The 27131-nt window shown below is 36.3% G+C and overlaps 1 protein-coding gene across 4 annotated transcripts in view; it reads left to right on the top strand.

Annotated features, from left to right (window-relative positions):
• UBR1 (ubiquitin protein ligase E3 component n-recognin 1) overlaps positions 1-27131 on the top strand; it is a 139517-nt gene that overhangs the window by 58921 nt on the left and 53465 nt on the right. For all 4 annotated transcript variants that reach the window (XM_032343464.1, XM_032343463.1, XM_032343465.1 and 1 more), the window contains exons 15-27: positions 1861-2041; positions 5068-5129; positions 5398-5508; positions 6215-6280; positions 6523-6624; positions 11277-11340; positions 13339-13463; positions 16071-16123; positions 19155-19257; positions 20120-20168; positions 20776-20930; positions 22518-22617; positions 23569-23678. In XM_032343464.1, coding sequence (XP_032199355.1) covers positions 1861-2041; positions 5068-5129; positions 5398-5508; positions 6215-6280; positions 6523-6624; positions 11277-11340; positions 13339-13463; positions 16071-16123; positions 19155-19257; positions 20120-20168; positions 20776-20930; positions 22518-22617; positions 23569-23678 — 1281 coding nt within the window. The remainder of the gene's footprint in view (positions 1-1860; positions 2042-5067; positions 5130-5397; positions 5509-6214; positions 6281-6522; positions 6625-11276; positions 11341-13338; positions 13464-16070; positions 16124-19154; positions 19258-20119; positions 20169-20775; positions 20931-22517; positions 22618-23568; positions 23679-27131) is intronic.

The following is a 27131-nucleotide window of genomic DNA, read 5'->3' as shown; positions in this document are numbered from 1 at the left end:
CCCCCTGCCCCAATTCTTTCTGCCTACTAAACGAGACATTCCCAATATTCTCTTCTTCTAGTTTTAGGTCTTTCCTTTCTACCACTCAGTTAAAACTGCAGAGATGAGGGGCGCCAGGGTGGCTCAGTGGGGTTAAGCCTCTGTCTTCAGCTCAGGTCGTGATCCCAGGGCCCTGGGATAGAGGCCCATATTGGGCGCTCTGCTCAGCAGGGAGCCTGCTTCCCCCTCCCCCTCTGCCTGCATCTTTGCCTTCTTGTGATCTCTCTTTCTCTTTGTCAAATAAATAAATAAAATCTTAAAAAAAAAAAAACTGCAGAGATGACTGTCCTAAGCTATAATATCATTTCTGTTTATGTGCTAGATATTCTTGCTTAGATCTTATACTGATATTTCAAATTCAAAATATATTAAATTGGTTTGTCATCATTTCTTTCTACTTCCATCTTGCACTTTCCCTTCTCGGCTTCCCTTGTTCACTGTGATTCATACATTCATCCACACAGAAAAATCTCAGAGCCACTGCATTCTGTGTGTTAGATGTTAACAGATTTTTCAGGGGAAAAGTTCTGTGTTCACATAAGATTGAGAAATGCTAGGTTGAACAAGTTCAAACAGGATTTTTTTAAATGCCACTGAACTTCTCAAACCCTTTAAATAATCAATGTACTCATTTCTACGTGGAATATTCCTAATTTACTTGCTCATAGAATCCCTTTTTTGGGATAAAATTAGTGTAAGAGACATGGTGTTGAAAAGTCAGTTTGACTCTTCTCTCCCTGGCATACTATCCCCAATTTGAGTTTTCCTTATCCTAAATTTATTTTATAATTCTAACTTATTTCCTATGTGTTCTCTCTCTTTTGCCTTGACTGCCCCCACCTCAGTTAAGACCCTGTCCCCTTACAGTTAGACTTATTGGTAATCTTCCTCTTGGTTCTTTTGTCTTCTAACATTACCCTCCAATCTGTCATCTTCAGTAACACTCATTAATTCTTTCTGAAGCATTGTATTGACATCATTACACTTAAGACATAATCAATACATTCACATACTTGCCAAGACATATTTCCAGCTTAACTGCTCATTAATTTCATCCATAAATCCTTTGATTTATCTAGTTTTTTATTCTTCCATGGTGACTGAACAGGAATTGGACTTCCCCTTTTTTCTCTGTTTACCCCCATCTCTGCTTATGATGCCACTGTCACCTCAGTCATTAGAGTATGCGACTTTTTTTTAGATTTTATTTTAGTATATGTGCTGCCGAAGTGAGCACAGGATTTTATTTTAGAGAGAGAGTAGTCAGGAGAGCACATGACTTTTTTTTTTTTTTTAAAGATTATATTTATTGTAGGAGGAGAAAGAGACAAGCATGCAAGAGCATGATCTCAGGATCATGGGAGCAGGCAGGGCTCCAGGCTCAGTGGGGAGTCGGCTTGAGATTCCCTGCCCCTCTCTCTCCCCCCCACCGCCTCTCCTGCCACTTATTGTCATCTTTTCCCCATACTTAAATTCTGCATATATTTTTAGACCCCACCCAAAAATGCTTTCATAAATATGTCTTCCCAGTTGTTTATAATTCTTTTTCCTCCCTCTTAATTTGTTTGTATCATTTACATGGTACTTAAAATGTTTTACTTTGATAGTAGTGCATGTGTGTGTGTCTGTGTCTGTCTGTTTGTCTTATATTTCCACCTAGTTCGCAGATCCTCTGCAGTGTCCCTGCTGTACATAAAATAATTTTGTGCTTATATTATTTTTTATATTATTTTGCTTATTTATATTTATTTGTGCTTATATTTATTGAGTGGTATAGGAAAGTAACTTGTTAATCTATTTGCATTTTTATTTTTCTTTTAGGAAGAGCTCTTACTGGTGGCTTATAAAGAATGTCACAAAGCTGTGATGAGGTGCAGTACAAGTTTTATATCTAGTAGCAAGACAGTAGTACAATTGTGTGGTCATACTCTGGAAACTAAGTCCTACAGAGTATCCGAAGATCTTGTAAGCATACATCTGCCACTCTCTAGGACTCTTGCTGGTGAGTGTTTGTTTTCTGCAGGTTTCTATTAGCTTTGTTTTTTAGATATTTAGGGTAGTAGAATTATTTCTGTTTTTGTTCTGTGCTCAGTATGTACAGACATACTCAGATCAGATACTGCAGTTAAGAACTGTCACTGTCCTTCAAAGAACATCTATCTAAGGATGCTTGTGAACCTCGGCCTTTTTATCTGGATCAACTAATGGATCCTTATAATACAAACTTAAGGACTAACTTGGTAACTCATCTTCCACTCAGACTTAAATATAGCAAAATCTTGTTGATAGTTTGTTTTTGTTTTATTGTTGTTTCAAATTTTTAAATTCTCATTGTTTTTTTTTTTTAATTGAAGTATGGTTAACACCGATTTTTAACACCCTCTCTGCTTGATTACACCCAGTGTGCTGTCTGTGTCATTGTTTCTTTCACCACTTAAAGAAAGAAATCATAAATTTTATTTAATCATTCTTTGATTTGCATTTCCATGTAAATTGGCCCTGTCAGGTTTTTTAAAACAACTTCATTTAAGTGCATTTATTTATTTATTTTTAAATAATATCGATAGCAGCTTTCTAATTTAGTTAGTTAGTTGGGAAGTCATGAAGCTCTACTCCCAATGTGGGGCTTGAGCTCATAATCCTGAGATCAAGAGTCACATACCCAGGGAGCCTGTGTGGCTCAGTCAGTTAAGTGTCTGACTCTTGGTTTCAGCTCATGTCATGATCTCATCATTGTGGGATTAAGCAGGTCTGCAGGCTCGTTGGTCTCAGTGGGAAGTCTGCTTGATATTCTCTGCCTGGCTCTCTCACTGCCCCTCTGCCTCTCCCTCCCCCGCCCCCTGCTCTCTTATGCTTGCCTTTCTCTCTCTAAAATAAATAAAATCTTAAAAAAAACAAAAACAAAAAACAGTTGCATGCTCTACTGACTGAGCCAGCCAGAGGCCCCTACATATATATTTTTAATTGTAGTAAAATATACCTATAATACAAAGTTCATCATTTTAACCATTTTTAAATTTTTTTTCTTTTTTCTTTTATTTTTTTCAGTGTTCCAAAATTCATTGTTTTATGCACCACACCCAGTGCTCCATGCATTAGGTGCCCTCCATAATACCCATCACCAGCCTTACCCAGCCCCCCATACCCCTCCCCTCCAAAACCCATTTGTTTCTCAGAGTCCATAGTCTCTCACGCTTTGTCTCCCCCTCCGATTTCCCCCAACTCTGTTCTCCTCTGTGTATACAGTAGCATTAAGTACATCACATTGTTGTGTAGTTACCACCACCATCCAGGTTCAGAATTTTTTTCATCTTTCCCCACTGAAATTTGGTACCTATTCAATATAATGCCTCAATCCTGACCATTCCCTGTACTTCCTGGCAGTCACATTTCTACTTTCCATTTCTAGGACTTGACTACTCTAGGTATACATAATTAAAATCATACAATATCCTTTAAAAACTGGCTTATTTTGGGTGCCTCGGTGGTTCAGTGGGTTAAGCCTCTGCCTTTGGCTCGGGTCATGGGAACGAGCCCCTCATCAGGCTCTCTGCTCAGCGGGGAGCCTGTGCCCCCTCTTTCTCTGCTTGCCTCTCTGCCTACTTGTGATCTCTGTCTGTCAAATGAATAAATAAAAAATCTTAAAAAAAATGGCTTATTTCACTTACTACAATATCCTTAGTTTATCCATATTATAGCATTATCAGAATTTCCTTCCTTCTTTTTAAATTTCCTTCCTTTTTGAGGCTGAATAATATTCCATAGTGTGTGTGAGTGTGTGTGTGTGTGTGTGTGTGTGTGTGTATACACTACGTTTTGTTTATGCATTCATCCACAAATGGATGTTTGGGTTACTTCCACCTTTTGGCTGTTGTGAATAATGTTACTGTGAATATGGTGTAAAAGTATCTGTTTGAGCCCTTATTTTCAGTTCTTTGTGGTATGTATTGTAAGTGGAATTGCTGGCTCATAAGGTAATTCTACTTCTTAATTTTTTGAGGAAACTCCATACTCATTTTCTTTTCTTTTCTTTTTTTTTAAAGACTTTATTTACTTATTTGAAAGAGATCACAAGTAGGCAGAGAGAGAGGAGGAAGCAGGCTCCCTGCTGAGCAGAGAGCCAGATGTGGGCTTGATCCCCCGACCCTGGGATCATGACCTGAGCCAAAGGCAGAGGCTTTAACCTACTGAGCCACCCAGGCACCCCCATACTCATTTTCATAGCAACTGCATCGTTTTACCTTCCCATTGGCAGTGCGCAAGGATTCTTTTTTTTCCACATCTTCACCAACACTTCTTATTTTCTATTTTTTTTTTTTTTAAATAGCCTTCCTAATGAATGAAGTGTAGCCCATTGTAGTTTTGATGTGCATTTCCCCAATGATTAGTGACTCTTGAGCATCTTTCCTTTGGCCATGTTTGTATCTTCTTTGAGAAATGTTTATTCAAGTCCTCTGTAGTTTTTTAATCATATTTATTTGTTGTTGGAGATAGATATCAGATATATGATGTACAAATATTTTCTCTCATTCTGTGCATTGCTTTTCTTCTCTTTTGATAGTGTTCTTCGAAATTATTGCTAAGTCTAATGTATAAAGCCTTTTCCCTGTTTTCTTCTAAGAATTTTATAATTTTAGCTCCTGTGTGTAGCTTTTTGATTAATTTAGTTAAATTTTGTACATGGTGTAATTGACATGATTTTTATGTCACTTCTGTTTTTATAAAAAGAAATGATTAGGTTTTTTTATGCTTATTTAAGAGCAGAATAAGAAAATATCTTGGCAGCATATTATTTTTACATAATATATAAGCACACTTTGCACAATATATGATATTATATAATAGTAATATTAATATATTACTGTGTTTCAAAATTAGAAATCAAAAGTTTGCATTGCTAAACTCAATAAATGTATATTTCCATCTCATAAGATTCTAAACTTGAGGAGTTAATGAGACAATTAACTGGGTTTATTCTTTTTTGATTTTTCCCTCTCTCTCTCTCTCTCTCTTTTTTAATAACATTAGGTCTTCATGTGCGTTTAAGCAGGCTGGGAGCTGTTTCAAGACTGCATGAATTTGTGCCTTTTGTAAGTGACTCTTAAGCATTGATTTACTTATGTCTTATTTCTAAACACCTTTTGGTTGTTGAGAAGGAAGAAAAATTTTGAAACCTAACTGAATTTAGTCCTTTTATGTCTCTCTGTAAGTACATTGAAATCTGAATCACAAGAACTTCGAATTACTCATTTAGGTCCATCAATTTTACAGATGAGAAAACTGAGGATTGTGTAGTGCCATAACTTGGAGACACATCCAAGCCCTCTGAAAAATAACAAAATTGCTCATCTGTTTCAGGAGGACTTTCAAGTAGAGGTACTAGTGGAATATCCTTTGCGTTGTCTGGTATTGGTTGCCCAGGTTGTTGCTGAGATGTGGCGAAGAAATGGGCTCTCTCTCATTAGCCAGGTATGGCAAGTCCTGTATACATTTATGAGTATGTTCATTCTCTGATTGTTCTTTCTTTTATTTGATTTTACCTTGTGTCCCTAGATTTTGCTGACTATTTCCTGTTCTCTTATAGAAACTCAGAAATGAAAGTTCTGATAACCATATAAACTTTTGTTTTTCTATCCTGTTGAGTAGATAGATTAAATGAAAGCCAGTAGAAACCTGTCCATTAGTATAGGTCTTTTCTGAAGATTTCCTTACTTGGGGACCCACCACCCTTCTTCTTCTTTTTTTTGTTTTTTTGTTTTTTGTCTTTTAAACATTTTGGTTATTTATCTGACAGAGAGAGAGAGAGCATGAGCTGGGAGGAAGAGCAAGGGGAGAGGGAGAGAAGCAGGCTCTCCTCTGAGCAGGGAGCCCAATACAGGATTCGGTCCCAGGACTCTGGGATCATGACCTGAGGTGAAGGCAGATGCTTAACCAAACCAACTGAGCCACCCAGGTGCCCCGATTTAGAGCATTTTAAACTCTGAAGTATTTTCATGCCATATTTCTTTCAAAATCTCACAAATCCCTTAAAATAATTCAGAGATTAACATTTTCCCCCCCACTAAGGAGTTCTTGGAATTTTTCATTTTGAGAAAGTTTTTAAAAAGTTTTTGTTGAGGATTCTGTTTAAAATAAAATAATTCTTGTAACTTCTGTTCTACCTTTTATTTTATAGGTATTTTATTACCAAGATGTTAAATGCAGAGAAGAAATGTATGATAAAGATATCATTATGCTTCAGGTACCTATTGAAATCACTTTTGATATTTATGTCTTAACTTTCCTTCTTAGATCCCTTATAATGAGAAAAGATATTATAATTATTTTTAACTTTATTTAAAATTTTCTTACTGTTAAAACTAAAAATGGAAGGGACTACTACATTATCTTCTGCAGACTGTATACTATTTCTGAAGTCCTACTAGAGACAAACGTTTCTTCATTCAGTACATGTAGAACTGTGATGCTGCATTTTTTTCACAGATTGGTGCATCTTTAATGGATCCCAACAAGTTCTTGTTACTGGTACTTCAGAGGTATGAACTTGCTGATGCTTTTAATAAGACTATATCTACAAAAGACCAGGTAAGAACAGAAATGGACATATGAATAAATTCCAAAAGAAATATTTTTGTTAACAATTTTAATCATATTTTGGATTTTTTTCTTTAGGTATATTTCCAAAAATCACACATATACATACAACATGCATATCTATCTACATATGCACACACTCTTTTTAAAAATTTAGAATATATAGATTAATAATAAGAAAAATCATGTGAAACAGCCTGCCTCCTAAAAATGATTACTTTTTTTTAAAATGTTATTAGTTAACACATAGTGCAGTATTGGTTTCTAGAGTAGAATTCACTGATTCATCAATAATATACAATACCCAGTGCTCATCACAAGCGCCCTGTTTAAGACCCATCACCCACCTAGTCCATCCCCTCCATCAACCCTTTGTTTGTTCTCCAGCATTAAGAGTCACTTATGGGGGCACCTGGGCAGCTCAGATGTTGAGCATCTGCCTTCAACTCGAGTTGTAATTCCAGGGTCCTGGGATTGAGTCCTGCATTGGGCTCTCTGCTCTGTGGGGAGACTGCCTCTCCCTATCTAACTCCCTCTGCTTGTGTCCCTCCCTTGCTGTGTCTCTCTCTGTCAAATAAATAAATAAAATCTTTAGAAAAAAAAAAAAAGAGTCATTTATAGCAGGTATCTGTGATTCAGTTGGTTAAGTGTCTGCCTTTGGCTCAGGGTCCTGGGATCAAGCCCTGCATTGGGCTCCCTGCCTAGCGGGGAAGCCTGCTTCTCCCTCTTTCTGCCACTCCCCCTGCTTGTGCTTTCTCCCTCTCTGTCTCTGTGTCAAATAAATAAAATCTTAAAAAAAAAAAAAAAGTCACTTATGGCTTGGTTCCCTCTTCTCCTTTTTGTTTTCTGCCTTCCCAAATGCTCATCTTTTTCTTGTTTAAATTCCACAAATGAGTGAGATCAGACGGTATTTGTCTTTCTCTAACTGACTTATTTCATTTAGCATAATACACTCTAGCTCCATCCACATTGTTTGCAGGATTTCATTCTTTTTGATGGCTGAATAATATTCCATTGTGCATCTTTATCCTTTCATCAGTTGATGGACATATAGGCAATTTGGCTATTGTTGATAATGCTGCTATAAACATCAGGGTGCATATACCCCTTCAAATCTGTATTTTTTATTGTTTGGGTAAATACCTTGTAGTGCAATTGCTGGATCATACAGTAGTTCTATTTTTAACTTTTTGAGGAACCTCCAAACAGCTCTGGAGTGGCTGTACCCATTTGCATTCCCACCAACAGTGCAAGAGGGTTCCCCTTTCTCCACATCCTTGCCAACACCCATTGTTTCTTGTGTTGTTAATTTTAACCATTCTGTCAGGTGTCAGGTGGTATCTCATCATAGTTTTGATTTGTATTTTCCTGATGGTGCGTGACGTTGAGCACTTTTCCTGTGTCTGTTAGCCATCTGGATATCTTCTTTGGAAAAATGTCTCTTCATGTCTTGTGCCCATTTCTTTTTTTATTTTTAAAGATTTTTGTTTATTTATTTTCCGGAGTGGGGGCACAGGCAGGGGTAGCGGCAGGCAGAGGGAGAGGGAGAAGCAGGCTCCCCGCTGAGCAGGGAGCTGATGTGTGGTTCGATCCCAGGACCTTGGGATCATGACTTGATCGGAAGGCAGATGCTTAACCAACTCAGCCACCCAGATGCCCCTCTTCTGCCCATTTCTTAACTGGATTATTTGTTTTTTGGGGGGTTTGTAGATTTTAGTATATGTGCTGCCGAAGCGAGCACGGGTTTGTAGATTTTGAATACTACAAAATCTTTGTAGATTTTGAATACTAACCCTTTATCAGATACATCATTTGCAACTATCACATTCTGAAAGCTGCCTTTTAGTTTTGTTAAATGTTTCTTTTGTTGTGCAGAAGCTCTTTATCTTGAAGAAGTCCCAGTAGTTCATTTTTGTTTTTGTTTCCCTTGCCTTTGGCCACATGTCTAATAAGTTGATATGGCAGAGATCAAAGAGATTTCTGCCTGCGTTTCCCTCTAGGATTTTTATGATTTCCTGTCTCACATTAAGGTCTTTGATCCATTTTTAATTTATTTTTCTGTATGGTGTGGGAAAGTGGTCCAGTTTCATTCTTCTGGATGATGCTGTCCAGTTTTCCCAACACGATTTAAGAGACTGTCTTTTTTCTTTTTTCTTAAGATTTTATTTATTTGAGAGAGAGAGAGAGAGATAAAGAGAGAATGAAAGGAGAAAAGGTCAGAGGGAGATGCAGACTCCCCGGGGAGCTGAGAGTCCGATGCAGGACTTGATCCCCGGACTCCAGGGGAGTTGACTTTGATCCCCGGACTCCAGGGGAGTTGACTTTGACCTGAGCCAAAGTCAGTTGCTTAACCAACTGAGCCACCCAGACCCCTAAGAGACTTTTTTCTATTGGATATTCTTTCATGCTCTGTTGAAGATTATTTGACCCTAGAGTTGAGAGTCATTACTGGGTTTTCTCTTCTGTTGTGACTGTTTTTGTGCCAATACCATACTGTCTTGATGACAGTAGGTTTGTAATATAGCTTGAAATCTGGAATCATGATACCTCCAGTTTTGTTTTTCCTTTTCAGAATTGCTTTGACTCTTTGGGGTCTTTTGTGGATACATACAAATTTTAGGATTGTTCGTTCTAACTCTGAAAAATGCTTGTGGTATTTTGATAGGGGTTGCATTAAATGTATAGATTGCTTTGGTTAGTATAGACATTTTAATTATGTGTGTTTTCCTAATCCATGAGCATGGAATGCTTTTCCATTTCTTTGTATCCTTTTCAGTTTCTTTCATAAATGTTTCTATAGTTTTCAGAGTACAGACCTTTTACTTCTGTAGTTAGATTTATTCCTAGGTATCATCTTGTTTGCAGTGCATTTGCATATGGGATTGATTTCTTGATTTCTTCTTCTGCTGCTTCATTGTTGATGTACGGAAATGCAACACATTTCTACACATTGATTTTATATCCTGCGACTTTACTGAATTTGGAAATGATCACTTAAGTTTTGGTGTCTTGTTTGTTTTTAACCCAAAAATTGGATCAGTTTGTATGTGCTATTTTGTAATTTGCTTTCTCTGCTTAATGAGATATTATGCTTATGTTTTCTTGTCATTAAATAAATATACAAGCACATCATTTTTTACATCATAATTTTTTTTAAGATTATGTATCTATTTATTTGACAGAGAGAGACAGCGACAGAGGGAACACAAGTGGGGGAGTGGGAGAGGGAGAAACAGGCTTCTCACTGAGCAGGGAGCCCAACTCAGGGCTCGACCCCAGGACCCTGGGACCTTGACCTGAGCGGAAGTCAGATGCTTAACGACTGAGCCACCCAGGCACCCCTACATCATAATTTTTTATGGCTGCATATTATTCTACTATATGATTACATTATACCTTAGTCCTCTATTGCTGAAGAGGTTTTCTAGTGTTTTGGTCTCAGAAATGTCTCTGAACCTTATGGTTTAAACACTTGCCTAACATTATTCTGTTAAGATGACTTTTTAGAAGTAGATTTGCCGATGACAGTGTGCTCTTTCTTAAGGCTCTTAGTACAGATTGTCAAATTGCTCTTGGAAAAGTCACTCAGATTTACCCTGTCTACCACTGTGTACATCTGTAATGACACTGGTGTTTTTACTCTTCACTGAAGCAGTAGAAGCTGGTCTTTCATTTGTAGGTGTAGTTCTTTAATTAGCAGTGAGGCTAATCATGTTTTCTTGATTATTGGCCTTTTGCTCCCCCTTTCTGATAGTAAAGTATCTTTCTAGTCCTTCAAAGTTTTTTCTGTTTTTGTCAAAGTTTTGTTTAATAAGGATATTCTTCATTTATTGTTATATTCTTCACAATTTATTATTTGTTGTCTTATATAGTTTCATTATACCTTTAATGCTTTGAAATGTGATATGAATTTATAAAGGAGTCCTTACCTTACTTTGAATTCATGAATCATGTTATTTTATACCTTTACATTAGAAGTTAGTTGCAAAGGACCAAAGTATAGTATATAAAATATAAAGCTAATTTTTAGTCATTTTATACTCAGTGAAAAATGAGTATGTAATTTGCTACAATGCTTAAGTAAGAGGTGTATTAAGGAAAGCTACTGTCTCTGTAACTGGGATCTATTGTTTGAAGCCACTGTCCCACCCCACCAACCCAGATAAGAAGGAAATCATTAGAATTATTTTATTGACTTAAGGTTATATGGCAATGATCATGAAAATAGTAATATTTTTATTGAGTTACTACTTACCAGATATTGTGAACCTAATGGAATTTGATGTCCAAAAAGGGAATTACTTTTTTATAATTTTTTTTTAAAGATTTTATTTATTTGACAGAAATCACAAGTAGATGGAGAGGCAGGCAGAGAGAGAGAGGGAAGCAGGCTCCCTGCTGAGCAGAGAGCCCGATGCGGGACTCGATCCCAGGACCCTGAGATCATGACCTGAGCCGAAGGCAGCGGCTTAACCCCCTGAGCCACCCAGGTGCCCCCAAAAAGGGAATTATTCACCTAATAATCTGTTGTAGTCTGGAAGAAAATACTGGACTGCATAGGCCCCGAGCCTGATCCAGAAATCTATGTCTTATGAAAGCTTTTGGTTCATATGTAACTAATTTATTCTCTTTTGATTCAATAGGATTTGATTAAACAATATAATACATTAATAGAGGAAATGCTTCAAGTCCTCATCTATATTGTAGGTAAGATTAAAACATGTTTGAAATAGGTTATAAGTTCTTTTTAGAGAGAACATGAATAAAAACTATAATTTATCATTTTACTCGTCTCCCAAACATAGCATAGAATATTAGAGATTAATGTGACTAATATGAGTGATATATTTAGAGACCCAGCTTTTGAAAAAGCACAGCTCTATTATGTCTTTATTTTTCAATACCTGATTTATAATTGTTCTTGTTTGTAGAGGTCTGGAATACAGTTATCCTACTTAGAAATGTAGATGAAAAATATTTACCCATTGAGTGCTATAAATCTTATTTACATATGAAATTTCAGTGTAAAATAGGTCTAAATAAAATATATTTTCGTCATGTCATTCTGTTAAATGACTGTGCAAATATTAGCCATACTTTTATTCTTTTATGTTCTATTTTATAGTCTGTTGGTTTTATCAGCTAAGTGAAAGTTCTTAACTTCTCATTCATTCTAGCTGTTATTTCTTACGTTACTGCAGCAGACATGGCTTTACATTAGTACTTCCTGGTGAGGATTCTTGCCTTTAACTAAATCTGAAAACATGGGTTCATTTTACTTGTTGTGAAAGAGTTAATTATTTACTGGCTGCTTGTCTCAGCAGGAAGTATGATAAACCTTCATTGCTAAATGAGATGGAAATGTATAAAAGATTTTTAAATTAATGCTATGCATTATTAAATTATAAGAACTTGAGGGAAATTTTAATGTTTGTTCTTGGAATGCTATATGAAGAATTTCTAGTACTGTATTATTTTTTGCTATTTTACATTTTTACTGTTTTATTATTGTTACTATTATTTTTCTGTTACTGCGTTTATCCAGATTTATTGGGTTTTTCCTCCTATGTGATTTGATTTTTAGTTCATGCTTGCTATATTCTTGAGTATAGTAAGTTCATTGCTTTCAGGAGTCAACCATTTAATATATATCATTTATATATGTATAATTAACATATATAATTATATAATATTCTATAGTAATTACATGTTATATTATACATTGTATTATTAATTTATATGTTATAGTATTATATATTATACATTATTGTTATTTATAATATGTTGATTATCTAGAGCATGCCATCTATATTCTTTGGGTCTCAGAGTCCTAATTTGTAAAATTTGAGGCTAATCTGTATTGTCTCTAAAGTTCCTTCTAACACTGAACTTCTGGGGGATTGTTTTAGTAAAGAAAATTGAAAGTTACAAAGTGCTTTACATATGTTAAGAGGAGTGATCTGTTTGAAATGAATTTATTTCACAAAAAGTCATTCTTTGGCTAATGTGTAGAATTTATCAAATCTCTTAGGCAAAAGTTTTCTGTTGTTATAAGTATCACAGGACTTGGTATATATGTTGTTTTGAAAATCAGTTGTTACATAAGGCCAGTTACTGTAGGCCTTCTTTAGCAATTAGAATTAGGTGATATGACACTGGTGAAGTTCCCATAGTTAACTTAGCTATTTTTCTCTCTCCATTTGGCAGTTTATTGAAATGAAAAATGGAAGTGTGATCATGTGGGCATTAGCAACACCAGTCATTCCTGATACATATTATTTTAAGTATTTTGTTTTTGAGTTTTCAGTGTTCTTTCTTAAAATAATAAGTAGAGACAAAATTGAAGATGGTCTCAAAAAGCTCTTGTTCAACAATGGTCACTGCTCTTTTGTGCCATGTACTTTGTTTTTTGATTTAGGAACACATGCTAGTTTAATTGAGGGGCCTTGTTTATAATGTGTGAGTATGTGTATGTATACTTATGTTTGTATAAATTATAAGAAAGCCTGTGTTCTTTAGATCTCTTCATTTCTCTTCCTCTGACTTTTACATAAAGACTTCTTTAGATTTTAGGAACATGTGCAAATAATTTTTGGTACCTCTCTCATGGACTTAACTGCCTTGTTCTGTGTATAAGTATTCCTGGTAGAAGAGATTTAAACAGAAAATAATTGTTTTACTTTTCCTTTTCATTGTTTGTATTAGGAGAGCGTTATGTACCTGGAGTGGGAAATGTAACCAAAGAAGAGGTCACAATGAGAGAAATTATTCATTTGCTTTGTATTGAACCCATGCCACATAGTGCCATTGCCAAAAATTTACCTGAGAATGTAAGTCCAATATTGTTTTTTACTCCATTCACCTTAAGATAGAATTTTTTTTTCCTTTTTTGTTAATTGGAAACTACTTTGAAGTTTGAGGAAAACCTATTTAGCAAGTTTTGCAGATCTACAAGTATCCATTCTTAGTGGTATAAGCTTTAATTCTGAACTTTTGGGTAGGAACATTTTAGAAACATTATAGCTATTTGGAAAACATCTTAGAATGAGAAACTCCTTGACTTTTTGTTTGCTTTAAAATAAAATTTCTGTAGAGAAAAAGGGAGCTCCATGAAATACTATTTGGGTAGTGTATTAGTCTGGATCTTCCAAGATGCACACAGATGTCAAGATAAAACATGTAAGGGTTTATTAGGAATGTTGTCTGTGAGAGAAAATGGTGAGGGAGTTTGAAAAAGCTGGGGGAGCCATAAGACTGTCAGGACTGATTCCAGGAGAAGAAAGGAAGGTAGGTTAGATAGAAGCATTCTAGACCACTGGTAATCTCCTCCAGGCTTGATGTCTTCCTGTATCCCAGAGTGAGCCTGCGTTAGTGTCTCTGCTGCCTCTGGGACCTTCAGTGTCATTCGCAGCACCACCACAGGTGATACTTATGTTTTTGTGTATACTGATAGTCAAAGTAGTAGTCCTAAAGACTATGAGTCTCATATTTCTAATTATGAATTAGAACAATGATTCTTTTTTTTTATTTTAATTTTTTAAAATATTTTTTAAAGGTTTTATTTATTTATTTGACAGAGAGAGAGAGATCACAAGTAGGCAGAGAAGCAGGCTGAGGGGGAGGAAGAAGTAGGCTCCCCACCCAGCAGAGAGCCCAATGTGGGGCTCGATCCCAGGACCTGGGATCATGACCTGAGCTGAAGGGAGAGACTTAACCCACTGAGCCATCCATGCACCTAGAACGATGATTCTTAAAAGAGGATTAGACTTATCTATTATCAAGGTGTTCTAGAGAAGCAGAGAGATAAGCTTGGACTATAGGTCATTTTTCCCAAAAAATATTTGTATCTTTTTCCAGTTCCATTGTTAACTGATTCTCAAACTAACCATTTGGTATAACACCTTCCTAATTTCTGTATATCCATCTACCAATTTTATAATTATTAATACATTTTAAGACTAAATTACTTTTTATTTACTTATTTAAATTTTATTTATTTATTTGACAGAGATCACAAGTAGGCAGAGAGGCAGGCAGAGAGAGAGGGGGGAAGCAGGCTCCCCGCTGAACAGAGAGCCCGATGTGGGGCTCCATCCCAGGACCCTGAGATCATGACCTGAGCTGAAGGCAGAGGCTTAACTCACTGAGCCACCCAGGCGCCCTGAGACCAAATGTCTTTTTTTAAAAGATGTATTTATTTGAGAGAGAGCCCATGAGCACAAGAGTGGGAGGAGGGGTAGATGGAGAGAATCCTCAAGCAGACTCCCCACCAAGTGCAGATTCCAGTGTGGGGTCCAGTCTCATGACCTAAAAGATCATGACCTGAGCTGAAATCCAGAGTCAGGTGTTCAACTGATTGAGCCACGCAGGCGCCCCTAAATTACATTTTTTCTTAGCATCTTTCTAGGCAATCCTATCAGTGAAATAGTAGGTTTAGATTCTGGATTTTTTTCCTAATTCATATTAAAATAATTCAAAATCTTAAGAATATGTAACTATGTGCAACCTAAAATAATTTCACATACCACTAGTGATGTACATACCATACTTTGCAAAAAGAAAGCTTTAGGGCATACTCTAACTTCATTGCTTATCCCAAGTGCATTATTTTTTTTTTTTTTTAAGATTTTATTTATTTATTTGTCAGAGAGAGAGAGAGCACAAGCAGGCATAGTGGGAGGTAGAGGCAGAGAGAGAAGCAGGCTCCCCACCAATGAAGGAGCTCAATGCGGGACTCAATCCCAGGACCCTGGGATCATGACCTGAGCCGAAGGCAGCAGCTCAACCGACTGAGCCACTGAGGCATCCACCAAGTGCATTGTTTTTAAAGGAGGTTAAATATCATAATTTTTGCACAACTATGGGAATCTGTGAGCTTGCTTTGGTATCTTGATTTTGTCCTTATCCTGATTTTAAATGACTTCATAAAAAACATTACTTGATTAAGGAAAAGTTCCAGCCAATCAGAAAATTATTATAATGCAGAAGCCGGAATCAAATGTATATTTGGGCATCTACATGTATTTTGCTCTAGGTCCCATTTATGTTATAACCTTGGTTTTAGGTATTGGTACAGCATGGACATGTGCTTAAATGATGTGGATGATGAACAAATTACATAAAGGAAAGCTTTTTTTCTCTGAACTGTTGGGCGTGTGTGTGTGTGTGTGTGTGTCTGTATGTATATACATATGGGGACAGACTTAGATAAAATTTCTTCCGTAAGCAGTTTATTTATAGATTTTATTTCTGTTAAGAAATTAGTTCTTCAAAACAAAGCTAATTGGCTTCAGACCTCATTTTTTTTATATTAGAAGTTGATCTTTTTTTATTGCTTACAAAGTACTTCCAGAATGTTGAAATGTATTTCAGTTCACAATAAGAGAAGGAAAAGTCATAACATGAAGGTAAAAATGACAAAAATATTGTTTCAACAGGAAAATAATGAAACTGGCTTAGAGAATGTCATTAACAAAGTGGCCACATTTAAGTAAGTACTTAATATTTATGCTTATTCTGAGAGATAGACCAATCTTTGTTCTTGTACTTTGGATACTTTGTAGAAGCTCTGAATTCCTTGCCTGAACTCCCAAGAACAAGAGCGGAGGACAGATTAAAAAGGGTGAAAATGAGAGGCATACAATAAGCACTTTGGTATGTGTTTGTTGAAGAAATGAGTATCTTTGACAGGTGTATGAGAAATACTCATTTATGATACTAAATGATTTAGATGATAAGACAGTTGACCCTTCAAAATGGGTTTGAATAGCATGGGTCCACTTATATGTGGAGTTTTTACAGTACAATACTATAAGTGTATTTTCTCTTCATTATGATTTTCTTAAAAACATTTTCTTTCTTCCAGTTTACTTTATTATAGAATACAGTATATAATACATCTAACATACAAAATATATGTATCAATCAACTAATTATGTTATTAGTAAGGCTCCTGGTCAGTTAGGGTATTAATAGTTTAGTTTTCTATTGATAAAAGAAATAGAAGATGAATAAACAAATAGAAAGATATTCCATGGTCATGGATTGGAAGAATTAATATTTTTAAATGTCCAGATAATTCAAAGCAATCTGTAGATTTAGTGCAATCCCTATCAAAATACCAATATCATTTTTCACAAAACTGAAACAGATAATACTAAAAGTTGTATGAAACCACAAAAGACAAATAGCCAAAGAAATCTTAAGAAGAACAGAGCTAGAGGTATCACAATTCCAGATTTCAAGATACACAACAAAGATAGTAACCAAAACTGTATGGTCAGATTGGCTAAAATCAAAAACACAAAAAACAGCACGTGTTGGTGAGGATGTGGAGAAAAAGGAACCTTCTCATGCTGCTAGTGGGAATACAAACTTGTGCAGCCACTCTGGAGAACAGTTTGGAGGTTCCTCAATAAGTTAGAAGTAGAACTACCTTATGATCCAGTAATCGCAGTACTGGATATTTACCCAAAAAGTACAGAAACACTAATTCAAAGGAATACGTGCACCCCATGTTTATTGCAGCATTACTTACAATAGCCAAATTATGGAAGCAGCCCAAGTATCCATCAATAGATAAATGGAAAAACAAGAGGTGTTATTACTCAGCCATAAAAAAGAATGAAATTGGGCACCTGGGTGACTTAGTTGTTAAGCGTCTTCCTTCGGCTCAGGTCATGATCGCAGGGTCCTGGGATCGAGGCCCACATTGGGCTCCCTCAGGAAGCCTGCTTCCCCCTCTCCCACTCCCCCTGCTTGTGTTCCCTCTCTCTGTCTTTCTGCCAAATAAATAATAAAATCTTAAAAAAAAAAAAAAAAAAATGAAATCTTGCCATTTGCTGCAACATAGCCAGAGCTAGAGAGTGTAATGCCAAGGGATATAAGTCAGTCAGAGAAAGACCAATACCATATGATCTCACTCATATGTGGAATTTAAGAAATAAAACAAATGAATAAAGGGGTAAAAAGAGAGAGAGAGAGAAACCAAGAAACAGACTTGAAAATAGAGAACAAACTGGTGATTGCCAAAGGGAAGCTTGGTGGGGGATGGGTGAAATATATGATGGGAAGATTAAGGAGTGCACTTGTGATGAGCACTAGGTGTTGCATGGAATTGTTGAACCACTGTATTTTACACCTGAAACCAATATAACACTGTTAACTATACCGGAATAAAACTAATTTTTTAAAAATGGTATGCTACTGGCACAAAAAAGGCACATAGATTGATGGAATAGAAAAGAGAGCCCAGAAGTAAATGCACAATTAACATGGTCATGTTGCCTCAAGGAGGCAAGAATATACAATGGGGAAAACATAGTCTCCTCAGTAAGTGATACTGGGAAAAAATTGGGCAACTTGATATAAAAGAATGAAACTGGACACTACCTATTAACACCATACACAAAAATAAAAATAGCATGATAAAAGACTCTAATGTGAGACCTAACACCATAAAAATCCTAGAAGAGAACACAGGCAGTAATTTCTCTGACATCGGCCATAGCAGCATTTTTATAAATGTCTCCTGACAAGTGAAACAAAAGCAGAAATAAACTATTGGGGGATGACATTAAAATAAAAAGCTTTCGCACAGTGAAGGAAATCATCAACAAAACAAAAAAGCCGTATACATTTGAATGGGAGATTTTATAATTCTTTGGTTCTTTGAGACACATGAAATGGAAATAAGATAAGTTCTTGAAATTCAAAAAGTTCCTATTGGTAGTGAATTTCTACTTTTTATAGTATTATATTCATAAATAAATTACTAGTTTTAAATAACTTAAAATAGGATGTAGCTTTTTTTATGGTTTAATAAATAACACATTTCACTTAAAAATTCAGTAGAAACCAAAAGCTGTTTAATGTGCTGAACAAATATGATGTATTCCTTTAGGCTTTGATGCTTTTCCTTATAGTACTGTATAAAAAATTCAAACCTGTTTTTTCTTTATTTCTTTCTTTCTTTTTAAGATTTATTTATTAGGGGGAGAGATAAAGTGTGTGAACTCGTTCACACATAGGGGGAGGGGCAAAGGGAGACAGAGAATCTCAAGCAGACTCCTCGCTGAGCACAAGCTGAACACAGGGCTCCATTTTACAATCCTGAGATCATGACTTGAGCCAAAATCAAGAGTTGGAAGCTTAAGGACTGAGTCACCCAGGTGTCCCAACACTGTATTTTCATCTACAATTTGGTATCTCACTACCATTTTAGAAAGTCTTAGCAAATTAAGTAGGGCATGAGATCGGGACTGTATAATATAAACTTCTCAGATTTACTTAAATTTCTTAATTATGAAACACAGCTTGGCTGTTATCGGGACTTTGAGCTTACAATGTAGGTTTTTAGTTTTACTGTTGGAATAAAATTAGTCATTTCAGTTTAAGCAAGCTAATTGATAAATGATCATATTTCTTCTAGATTTTGACAGTTTGATTAATTTTTAGGTTCTTATTATGTCAATATTTTATACTACAACAACACTGCAGTACATCTCTATATTTCTGTTTAGGAAACCAGGTGTGTCAGGCCATGGAGTTTATGAACTGAAAGATGAATCATTGAAAGACTTCAACATGTACTTTTATCATTATTCCAAAACTCAGCATAGCAAGGTAGGAAAAGATATCCTCTTCGGTAAATAAGCCTTAAATCCTTTATGGTTCCTAACTCCACAGAAAATTTCTTGGTTTTTCTGTAGTTTCATACTGATTCTCACCAATAGAGGCCGTTATCTCACCCAAGAAACTGAAATTGAATCAGTAATGTCTTCTAGTGTACAGGGAACATTTAAATTTTTTTGATTTACTAGAAATTATCCTTTTATCACTGTGTCATGGGGAGGAGGATTCAGTCAAGAATCCTGCACTTCATTTGGTGTCATGTTTCTGTAGTCCCTTTTAATTTAGGGTAATCTTTTTGCCTTTTTTGTGTTTCATAATAGTGCCATTTATCTGTAGAGTACAGGCTACTGATCTTTTAAAATACATTCTGGATATGCCTGATTGTATTCTCATGGTTAGAATTAAGTTAAACTTTCTGGGGCAAGAATATTACATAGGTAATAAATTGTTTCACATTAGTAGGCACATAATGTCTGTTTGTCCCATTAAGGGTAATGTTAAGTTTGATCAGTTAGGGTGATATTTGAACTTGTCCTTATAAATATGAATGAATAATTTCTAGCCCATAGTATGATGCCCTGAATAAACATTAGGCATTAAAAGAGTATTATAGACTGAAAGAATGGGGAGTAAAGTCTTGAAGAGGGATGTTACTCATCTGGTTTGCCGTGGCTTTTCCTAGGATAGTCATTTTATTTCTGGCACAAGGTAACATTTTGAATACATACTTAGTATGTGTTTTGGTGGGCTCCTGGATCTTTCCTGCTTGCTTCAAAGTATCAAACATTTATTTCATGTTTGCCAAACAATATATTTAAAGTTGCTGTTTGTTTGTTTGCTTTTTGATACGTAGGCAGAACATATGCAGAAAAAAAGGAGGAAACAGGAAAACAAAGATGAAGGTAAAAAGTGAGATTCTGAATGGACTTATTTTTTAAGATTTTGTTTTTTTTATTTTGAGAGAGAGTGAGCAGGGGGTGGGGTTGAGGAGGAGGGAAAGAGGCAAGCTGACTCCACCCTGAGTGCAGAACCCAATGCAGGGCTCAGTCTCACAGGCCTAAAGATCATAATCTGAGCCAAAATCAAGAATCAGATGCTGAACCAGCTGAACCTCCTAGGTGCCCCAGAACAGACTACTTTTGACTATTTTCTGTGGTTTTTATATCAGCAAAACATATGGTATTTTTCATTTTTGTTTTCATTGTTTTTTAAGGGTGGGCAACTAGTGGGAGTAAAAAGAATCTGTTAATTCTTGTCCTCATATTAAGATATGACTTATTCAATGGCAATAGAATTTTTTAATTTATAGCAAATAGAGTTTATTTTGGGTGACTGATACAGTAACTTATATTTCCCTTGACATCATTGTGTTCAGTGCTTTAAAGGTAACAAAAATCATTTGTTGTTTTGCATATAATATGTGATTTTGACATATGCAATTTAGCATGTAGGGTAACCCAAATAAAAATTACTTGTTTGTCTCCTGCTGCCCATCTCCCATCACTATAGCGTTACCACCTCCACCACCTCCTGAATTCTGCCCTGCTTTCAGCAAAGTGGTTAACCTTCTCAACTGTGATATCATGATGTACATTCTCAGGACCATATTTGAGCGGGCAATTGACACAGATTCTAACTTGTGGACTGAAGGAATGCTTCAGATGGTATGTATACTTGAAATATTTTTTCTGCTTTCAAAATTATTTCTACATGATGGGGTTTGTGAGGAACCAGGAAGGAGCAGATCTTTGGTTCCAACTTTGTAACTTCAGTCAGAACCACACTAGAGCACCTGAGACCTAGGGGTCATTAAAAATAGTTTAGATTTGGTGCAGACTTTTTTAGTCATACATTCTCATGTTTTTAGTATCCTTACTCTTGAGAACCATTTATATTCGAAAAAACGAATTAAAACCCTGCCCTGCTAATAATAAGTTGGTATATCCTTATTGCATCATAATTTTCTGTATTTCTTATTTCACTTGTATTATGACCAAATAATGATTAGAAGACAGACTTGAATCTTGGGTTACCCCATTTCCTATTTAGGAGCAAAGAATAATTTCTCCATTGGTATGTGGGTATAATTATTTCATTAAGTTTTTATAGGAAGTAGCTAATTAAGTGGAAGTGGGTATTTTTTCTTGGTATTGTTATAGACAATTAGTTAATAATGTCACCTTTGGTAGCTATAACTAGGTATTTATTTAACTTGATTTAAAATTTAATTAATTTAATTTAATTAGTTTTCTTTCTTCCTTGGCTGTTATTGGTCTGGAGGTTCTAAATGCTGGTCATACCATATGTGTATCTCAGTTTTTGTTATGGTAAATACATGACTAAAAATTTTAGGCCATGGAGATATATTTGAAATCAAAGTTTAAAATTTCTAACCCTACCCCTAGTGTCCTACCTAGGAGATAACCACTGTTAAAGGTTTGTATCTTCTTGGGGCGCCTGGGTGGCTCAGTGGGTAAAGCCGCTGCCTTCGGCTCAGGTCATGATCTCAGGGTCCTGGGATCGAGTCCCGCATCGGGCTCTCTGCTCAGCAGGGAGCCTGCTTCCTCCTCTCTCTCTCTGCCTGCCTCTCTGCCTACTTGTGATCTCTCTCTGTCAAATAAATAAATAAATAAACTTTAAAAAAAAAAAAAAAAAAAAAAAAGGTTTGTATCTTCTGGAAATCATTACACATTAGCATGTACTGGCCTGTTTCATTCTGGATAGATGTATGTTCTGTTGTATGGATATGTATAGTGCATTTAACCTGTCTCCTGTTACTAGACATTTAGGTTGTTTCCAGGTCTCTGTATAGCACTAAAATGAATATCCTTGTACAAATATCTTTGCATACTTGAGTGTCTCTGTCATACCGATTTCTAATATTAGGTCTGTATTTTTACATTTTGAATAAATATCATCACTGGCATTCAAAATATTATACCAATTACTTTGCCATTACCAGTGTGGTGAAAAGTGCCTGTTCCCAGCACCTCAGCCAGCTCTGTATTTTACTAAACTCTAAAATTTTTGCCACTCTAATAGGTGAAAAACAGGATGGTCTTGTTTCAGTTCACATTTCTTTAAGTGAGGTTGGACATTTTCATATGTGTATCATTTCACTTTCTATGAACTGCTTGTTCATAACCTTTGCCCCTTTTTTATCTGTCAGATTGCTTCTTTTTTACCTTCATTTAAGGTATATTTACCTAAGGAAGCACAGTTTTATAGATCTTTTCATATTCCTCTTTCAGGCATTTCATATTCTGGCATTGGGTTTACTAGAAGAAAAGCAACAGCTTCAAAAAGCTCCTGAAGAAGAAGTGACATTTGACTTTTACCATAAGGCTTCAAGTATGTTTTAATATTAATTTTCAGCATAGCTTCAGCTAGTTACCAATTTGTAAGTGAAAGTTTAGCTCTTACAGAGTCTTAATCTACCACTCCTTAATAAAAAGCAATCCTGAAATTAAGACTTTCCCTAGCATCTTTAGTTCTTAACTGTTTTCAACAGTAAAAATAGGTTTTTAATCCCCTACTACAATCTTTTTTACTCCTTAAACCCCCTCCTTTTTTTGAGTGGGGATGCATACATCGATGATTTCTTACATTCATTCTTTGTCTCAGTATTACAAATATTTACTACTTATCAACCATAACATTCATACTACCCATCCATGGAAGATACTTATGTTCCTGAATGTAAAATGATTGTAGACATCTGAGTGAATGATAATGTGTTTGTCTTGCACTGTTTTCTTCCTATCAGAAAAGGATAGGTTTAGATTAGATTGTTTTTAAGATGTATTTTGATTTATTTATTAAATTAAGACAGTTTCATCAAAGCACATTCCAAGGACATTGATTACGGGACCAATAGGAAAAAGGTATCTCATGTTTTGTTTCTAGACTATACTTTTTAGGTCCTCGAAGACATCATAAACCTCTTCAGTTTATGACTATAAAAAGCCCCCACTTTCAAATTTTTGGAAGCCTTGTTTCTCATTAACTACTTTTACTAGATAGTGAGCCAAGTGGAGGAAAGGGGAGAGTCAGATCATTAAAGGTAGCTTTGACTAGCGGCCCCAGTGGAAATTGTATTACAAGTTCTAAAATAATTCAAGTTTTTCAAGTTGTTTAATTTAGTACTGAGTACTTTATGACATTGCAGATTCTTAGGTTGAAAAATTAATGTAGTTAAGGGAGTGATTATGAACTTCGGTTATCATTGTGAATAACGTAACACTAAAGATTATAATTATGAAGATTTTTGTTTATGATTTTAACTTTTGTGTTTTAAAAAAGGATTGGGAAGTTCAGCCATGAATGCTCAGAATATACAAATGCTTTTGGAAAAACTCAAAGGAATTCCCCAGTTAGAAGGCCAGAAGGACATGATAACATGGATACTCCAGGTGAACTTGATAAATAAACTGTATCATATCTTGGTTTAAAGATTGAAGAATCCTCTGTCTGTAATGTTAAACCACTCTTCTCCAATTGTAAAGTCATTTACCACTGATTTCATGGTCACTCACATTTTTTCATGTTTTAGTGGAAGTATTGTTTTTTTTTTTATAAACTAAGATTTACTCCTTTGTGTCATTATTCAGTCAGCATCTGTTGCATGTCTGTTATGTGCCAGGGTCATTTCTGGACTCTGAACAGCACAGATAAGGTGCTTGCTATCATGGAGCATACACTAGTTGAGGTACAGGCAGTGCACAAGAAAAGGATAATTCAGTAGAGAATAGAGGGTAATTTCAGATGAGTAATCTGAAAGGCCTCTTTTGGGGCACTTGGGTGGCCCAAGTTAAGTTGGCTAAGCATCCATCTCTTGGTCAGCTCAGGTCATGATCTCAGGGTTGTACCATCAAGCCCCTTGTCAGGGTCTGCACTCAGGGTGGAGTCTGCTTAAGATTCTCTGTCCCTCTCCCTCCACTCTTTCGGCTAGTGCATGTTCTTTCTCTCTCTCTCTCTCTCTCTTTCAAATAAATAAATCTTAAAAAAAAAAAAAAATCCTCATTTAGGAGATAATATTGAAACTGAATGACATGGAGCCAAACTTTAAAAATCGGGAACAGTATTCCACAAAAAGGAAACAGCACTGCAGAAGTTCTAAGGTGGCCAGAAAAGAAGGCCAGTATGACTGAAGCACAATGAGGGAGGGAGAGAAAGGCAGCAAGGTCACAGGATAAGCCAAGAGCAAGATCATATAGATAGAACCTGACAGGTGAGGGTAAAGTGGTGGATGTTATTTTTGAGGACAGTGGGAAACTAGTGAAGGATTTTAAGTGACATAATCTGGTCTCTACTTCTGTAAGATCACTGTGGCTCCTCTGGTATAAGTGGATTATAGGGGACAAGAGTAAAAGCAAGGAAACTTAGAATACTGCTGCAGAGGGATGCCTGGGTGGCTTGGTTGGTTAAGCGTCTGCCTTCAGCTCAGGTCGTGATCTCAGGGTCCTGGAACCAAGCCCCATGTCAGGCAGCCTGCTCTGCAGGAGTCTGCTTTTCCCTCTCCCTTTACCCCTACCACCTGCTTGTGCTCTCTCTCACTATCTCTCTCTCTCAAAAAAAATTAAAAAAGTAATAAAATAAAATCTTGAGGGATGCCTGGGTGGTTCAGTCGGTTGAGCCGCTGCCTTCGGCTCAGGTCATGATCCCGGGGTCCTGGGATCGAGTCCTGTATCGGGCTCCTTCCTTGGCAGGGAGCCTGCTTCTCTCTCCGCCTCTGCCTGCTTGTGCTCACTCGCTCTCTGACAAATAAATAAATAAAATCTTAAAATAAAATCTTGAAAGAAAGGAAAAAAAGAAAACTGTTGCAGAAATCCTGTTGAGAAATGAGCATGACCAAGACTCAGATGCAGATGGTGAGAAGCTGAACTGATTCAGGTGTAATTTGGTGGCAGAATGTATAGAATTTGCTGATAGATAATGGTGGAAAGGATGAGGGAAATGAAGGAGTGAAAAATGAATCGAATTTGGAGCTTGAACTGTTGAGTGGAAGCTGCTGCCTTTGGGGAGGAGTGAATAAGGGGTAGGGAGAGAAGCCAAGAAACATTACCTTAATGGGAAACCCTCCACATGGAAACATGAAACCAAGATTATGGAGCTTCCCCTCACTGTATTTAAAAAACGATTCTGATGTGGTAAGCAAGATAAGTGTTTTGATAACTAGAATATGGAGTGATTATTTTCCATATTCATATCAGTTGGAGGTCTTTGTACTGATTTTTACTTCAAGAAGTCAGCTTTTTTGGTAACTAGAGATAATCCTTATACATGCTTGGTATGTATGATGTTATTATTAAGGTTTCTCTTGGAGTAGAATTCACAAGTATTTAGTATTTGTGTTAAATTTGCCAATATAATCATTTTAAAAATATAAAATCAAAACATAAGTATTCAACTCTTATTAAGAAAATAAATTAGGGGGGCATCTGGGTGGATCAGTGGGTTCAGTGTCTGCCTTCAGCTCAGGTCATGATCCCAGGGTGCTGGGATCGAGCCCCACATTGGGCTCCTTGCTCGGTGGGGAGCCTGCTTCTCCCTCTCCTTCTGCTTGCTGCTCCCCTTGCTTGTGCTCTCTCTCACTCTCTCTCTCTGTCAAATAAATAAATAACATCTTTTTTAAAAAAATAAAGGTGCCAGGGGGGCACCTGGGTAGCTTAGTTGGTTAAGTGTCTGCTTTTGGCTCAGGTCCTGATCCTGGCGTCCTGGAATCGAGCCCTACTAAGTCGGTATCCCTGCTCAGCATGGAATTTCCTTTTCCCTCTCTCTCTCCTCCTGCCCCCAGCTTGTGTGTGCTCTCTCACTCTCTCTCTCTCTCAAATAAATGAAATCTAGAAAAGAAAAGAAAAATCGAAGCACCTGGGTATTTCAGTCAGTTCAACTCTTGATTTCAGCTCAGGTCTTGATCTCAGGGTTTTGAGTTCAAGCCCCACCTTGGCCTCCACAGTGGGCATGGAGCTTATTTAAAAGAAAAAAAAGGAAAAAGAAATTGAACTGCATTTAGTTCAACATTTATATTCTGTAATTACAATGTTATTTATTGGAGAACCATTTCCAAAAATTTATTTTCTTTTAGAAAATAAAAGAAAGTAAATTTTCTTTTTATTTTATGGGGTGCCTGGGTGTCTTGGTTGAGCAACTGCCTTCAGCTCGGGTCATGATTCTGGAGTCCCGGGATTGAGTCCCATTTTGGGCTCCCTGCTCAGTGGGGGGTCTGATTCTCCCTCTGACCTTCCCCCTCTCATATCTACTCTCTCATTCTCTCTCTCTCAAATAAATAAATAAAATTTTTAAAAAAAGAATACCAAAGTTTATTATCAAGGTGTACAAAAAGTACAAGTATCAGTTCTTATAATCATTGCATATTTTCCCCAAATGTTTAATATAAAGTTGTGTTGTAAGTTCCTTGTGAGAGGTTTTTATACATGAGAATGAGACTCCAAAATATAAACAAGTTTTGGGGAGGTACCATCCTATTGTTGAAACTTTGATTTTTGTTAAAAAAGAATGAGACTGATCTACATAAGCTATTATGGAAGTATCTCTACAGATAATTGTTTAAGTGAAAAAGAGATAGGAAATGGTATATATGATAGGGTTGTTTCTGATGAGAATATATGTAAATATAAAGAAATATATATTCTGATAATGTTTTTTCTGGCAAAAGGAGAGGGAGAGAGAGAATCTTAAGCAGGCTCCACACCCAGAGTGGAGCCCCACGCAGGGCTTGCTCTCATGACCCTGAGATCATGAACTGAGCCAAAAATCAAGAGTTGGATGCTTAACTGACTGAGCCACCCAGGTGCCCCCTAATAATCTTAATTTTGAGGAGAGCAACTGGCATCAGGAAAAGA

The sequence above is a fragment of the Mustela erminea genome, chromosome 5 (genome assembly GCF_009829155.1).
Source record: "Mustela erminea isolate mMusErm1 chromosome 5, mMusErm1.Pri, whole genome shotgun sequence".
Taxonomy (NCBI): Eukaryota; Metazoa; Chordata; class Mammalia; order Carnivora; family Mustelidae; genus Mustela; species Mustela erminea.
This window is presented reverse-complemented; position numbering and strand designations above follow the sequence as displayed.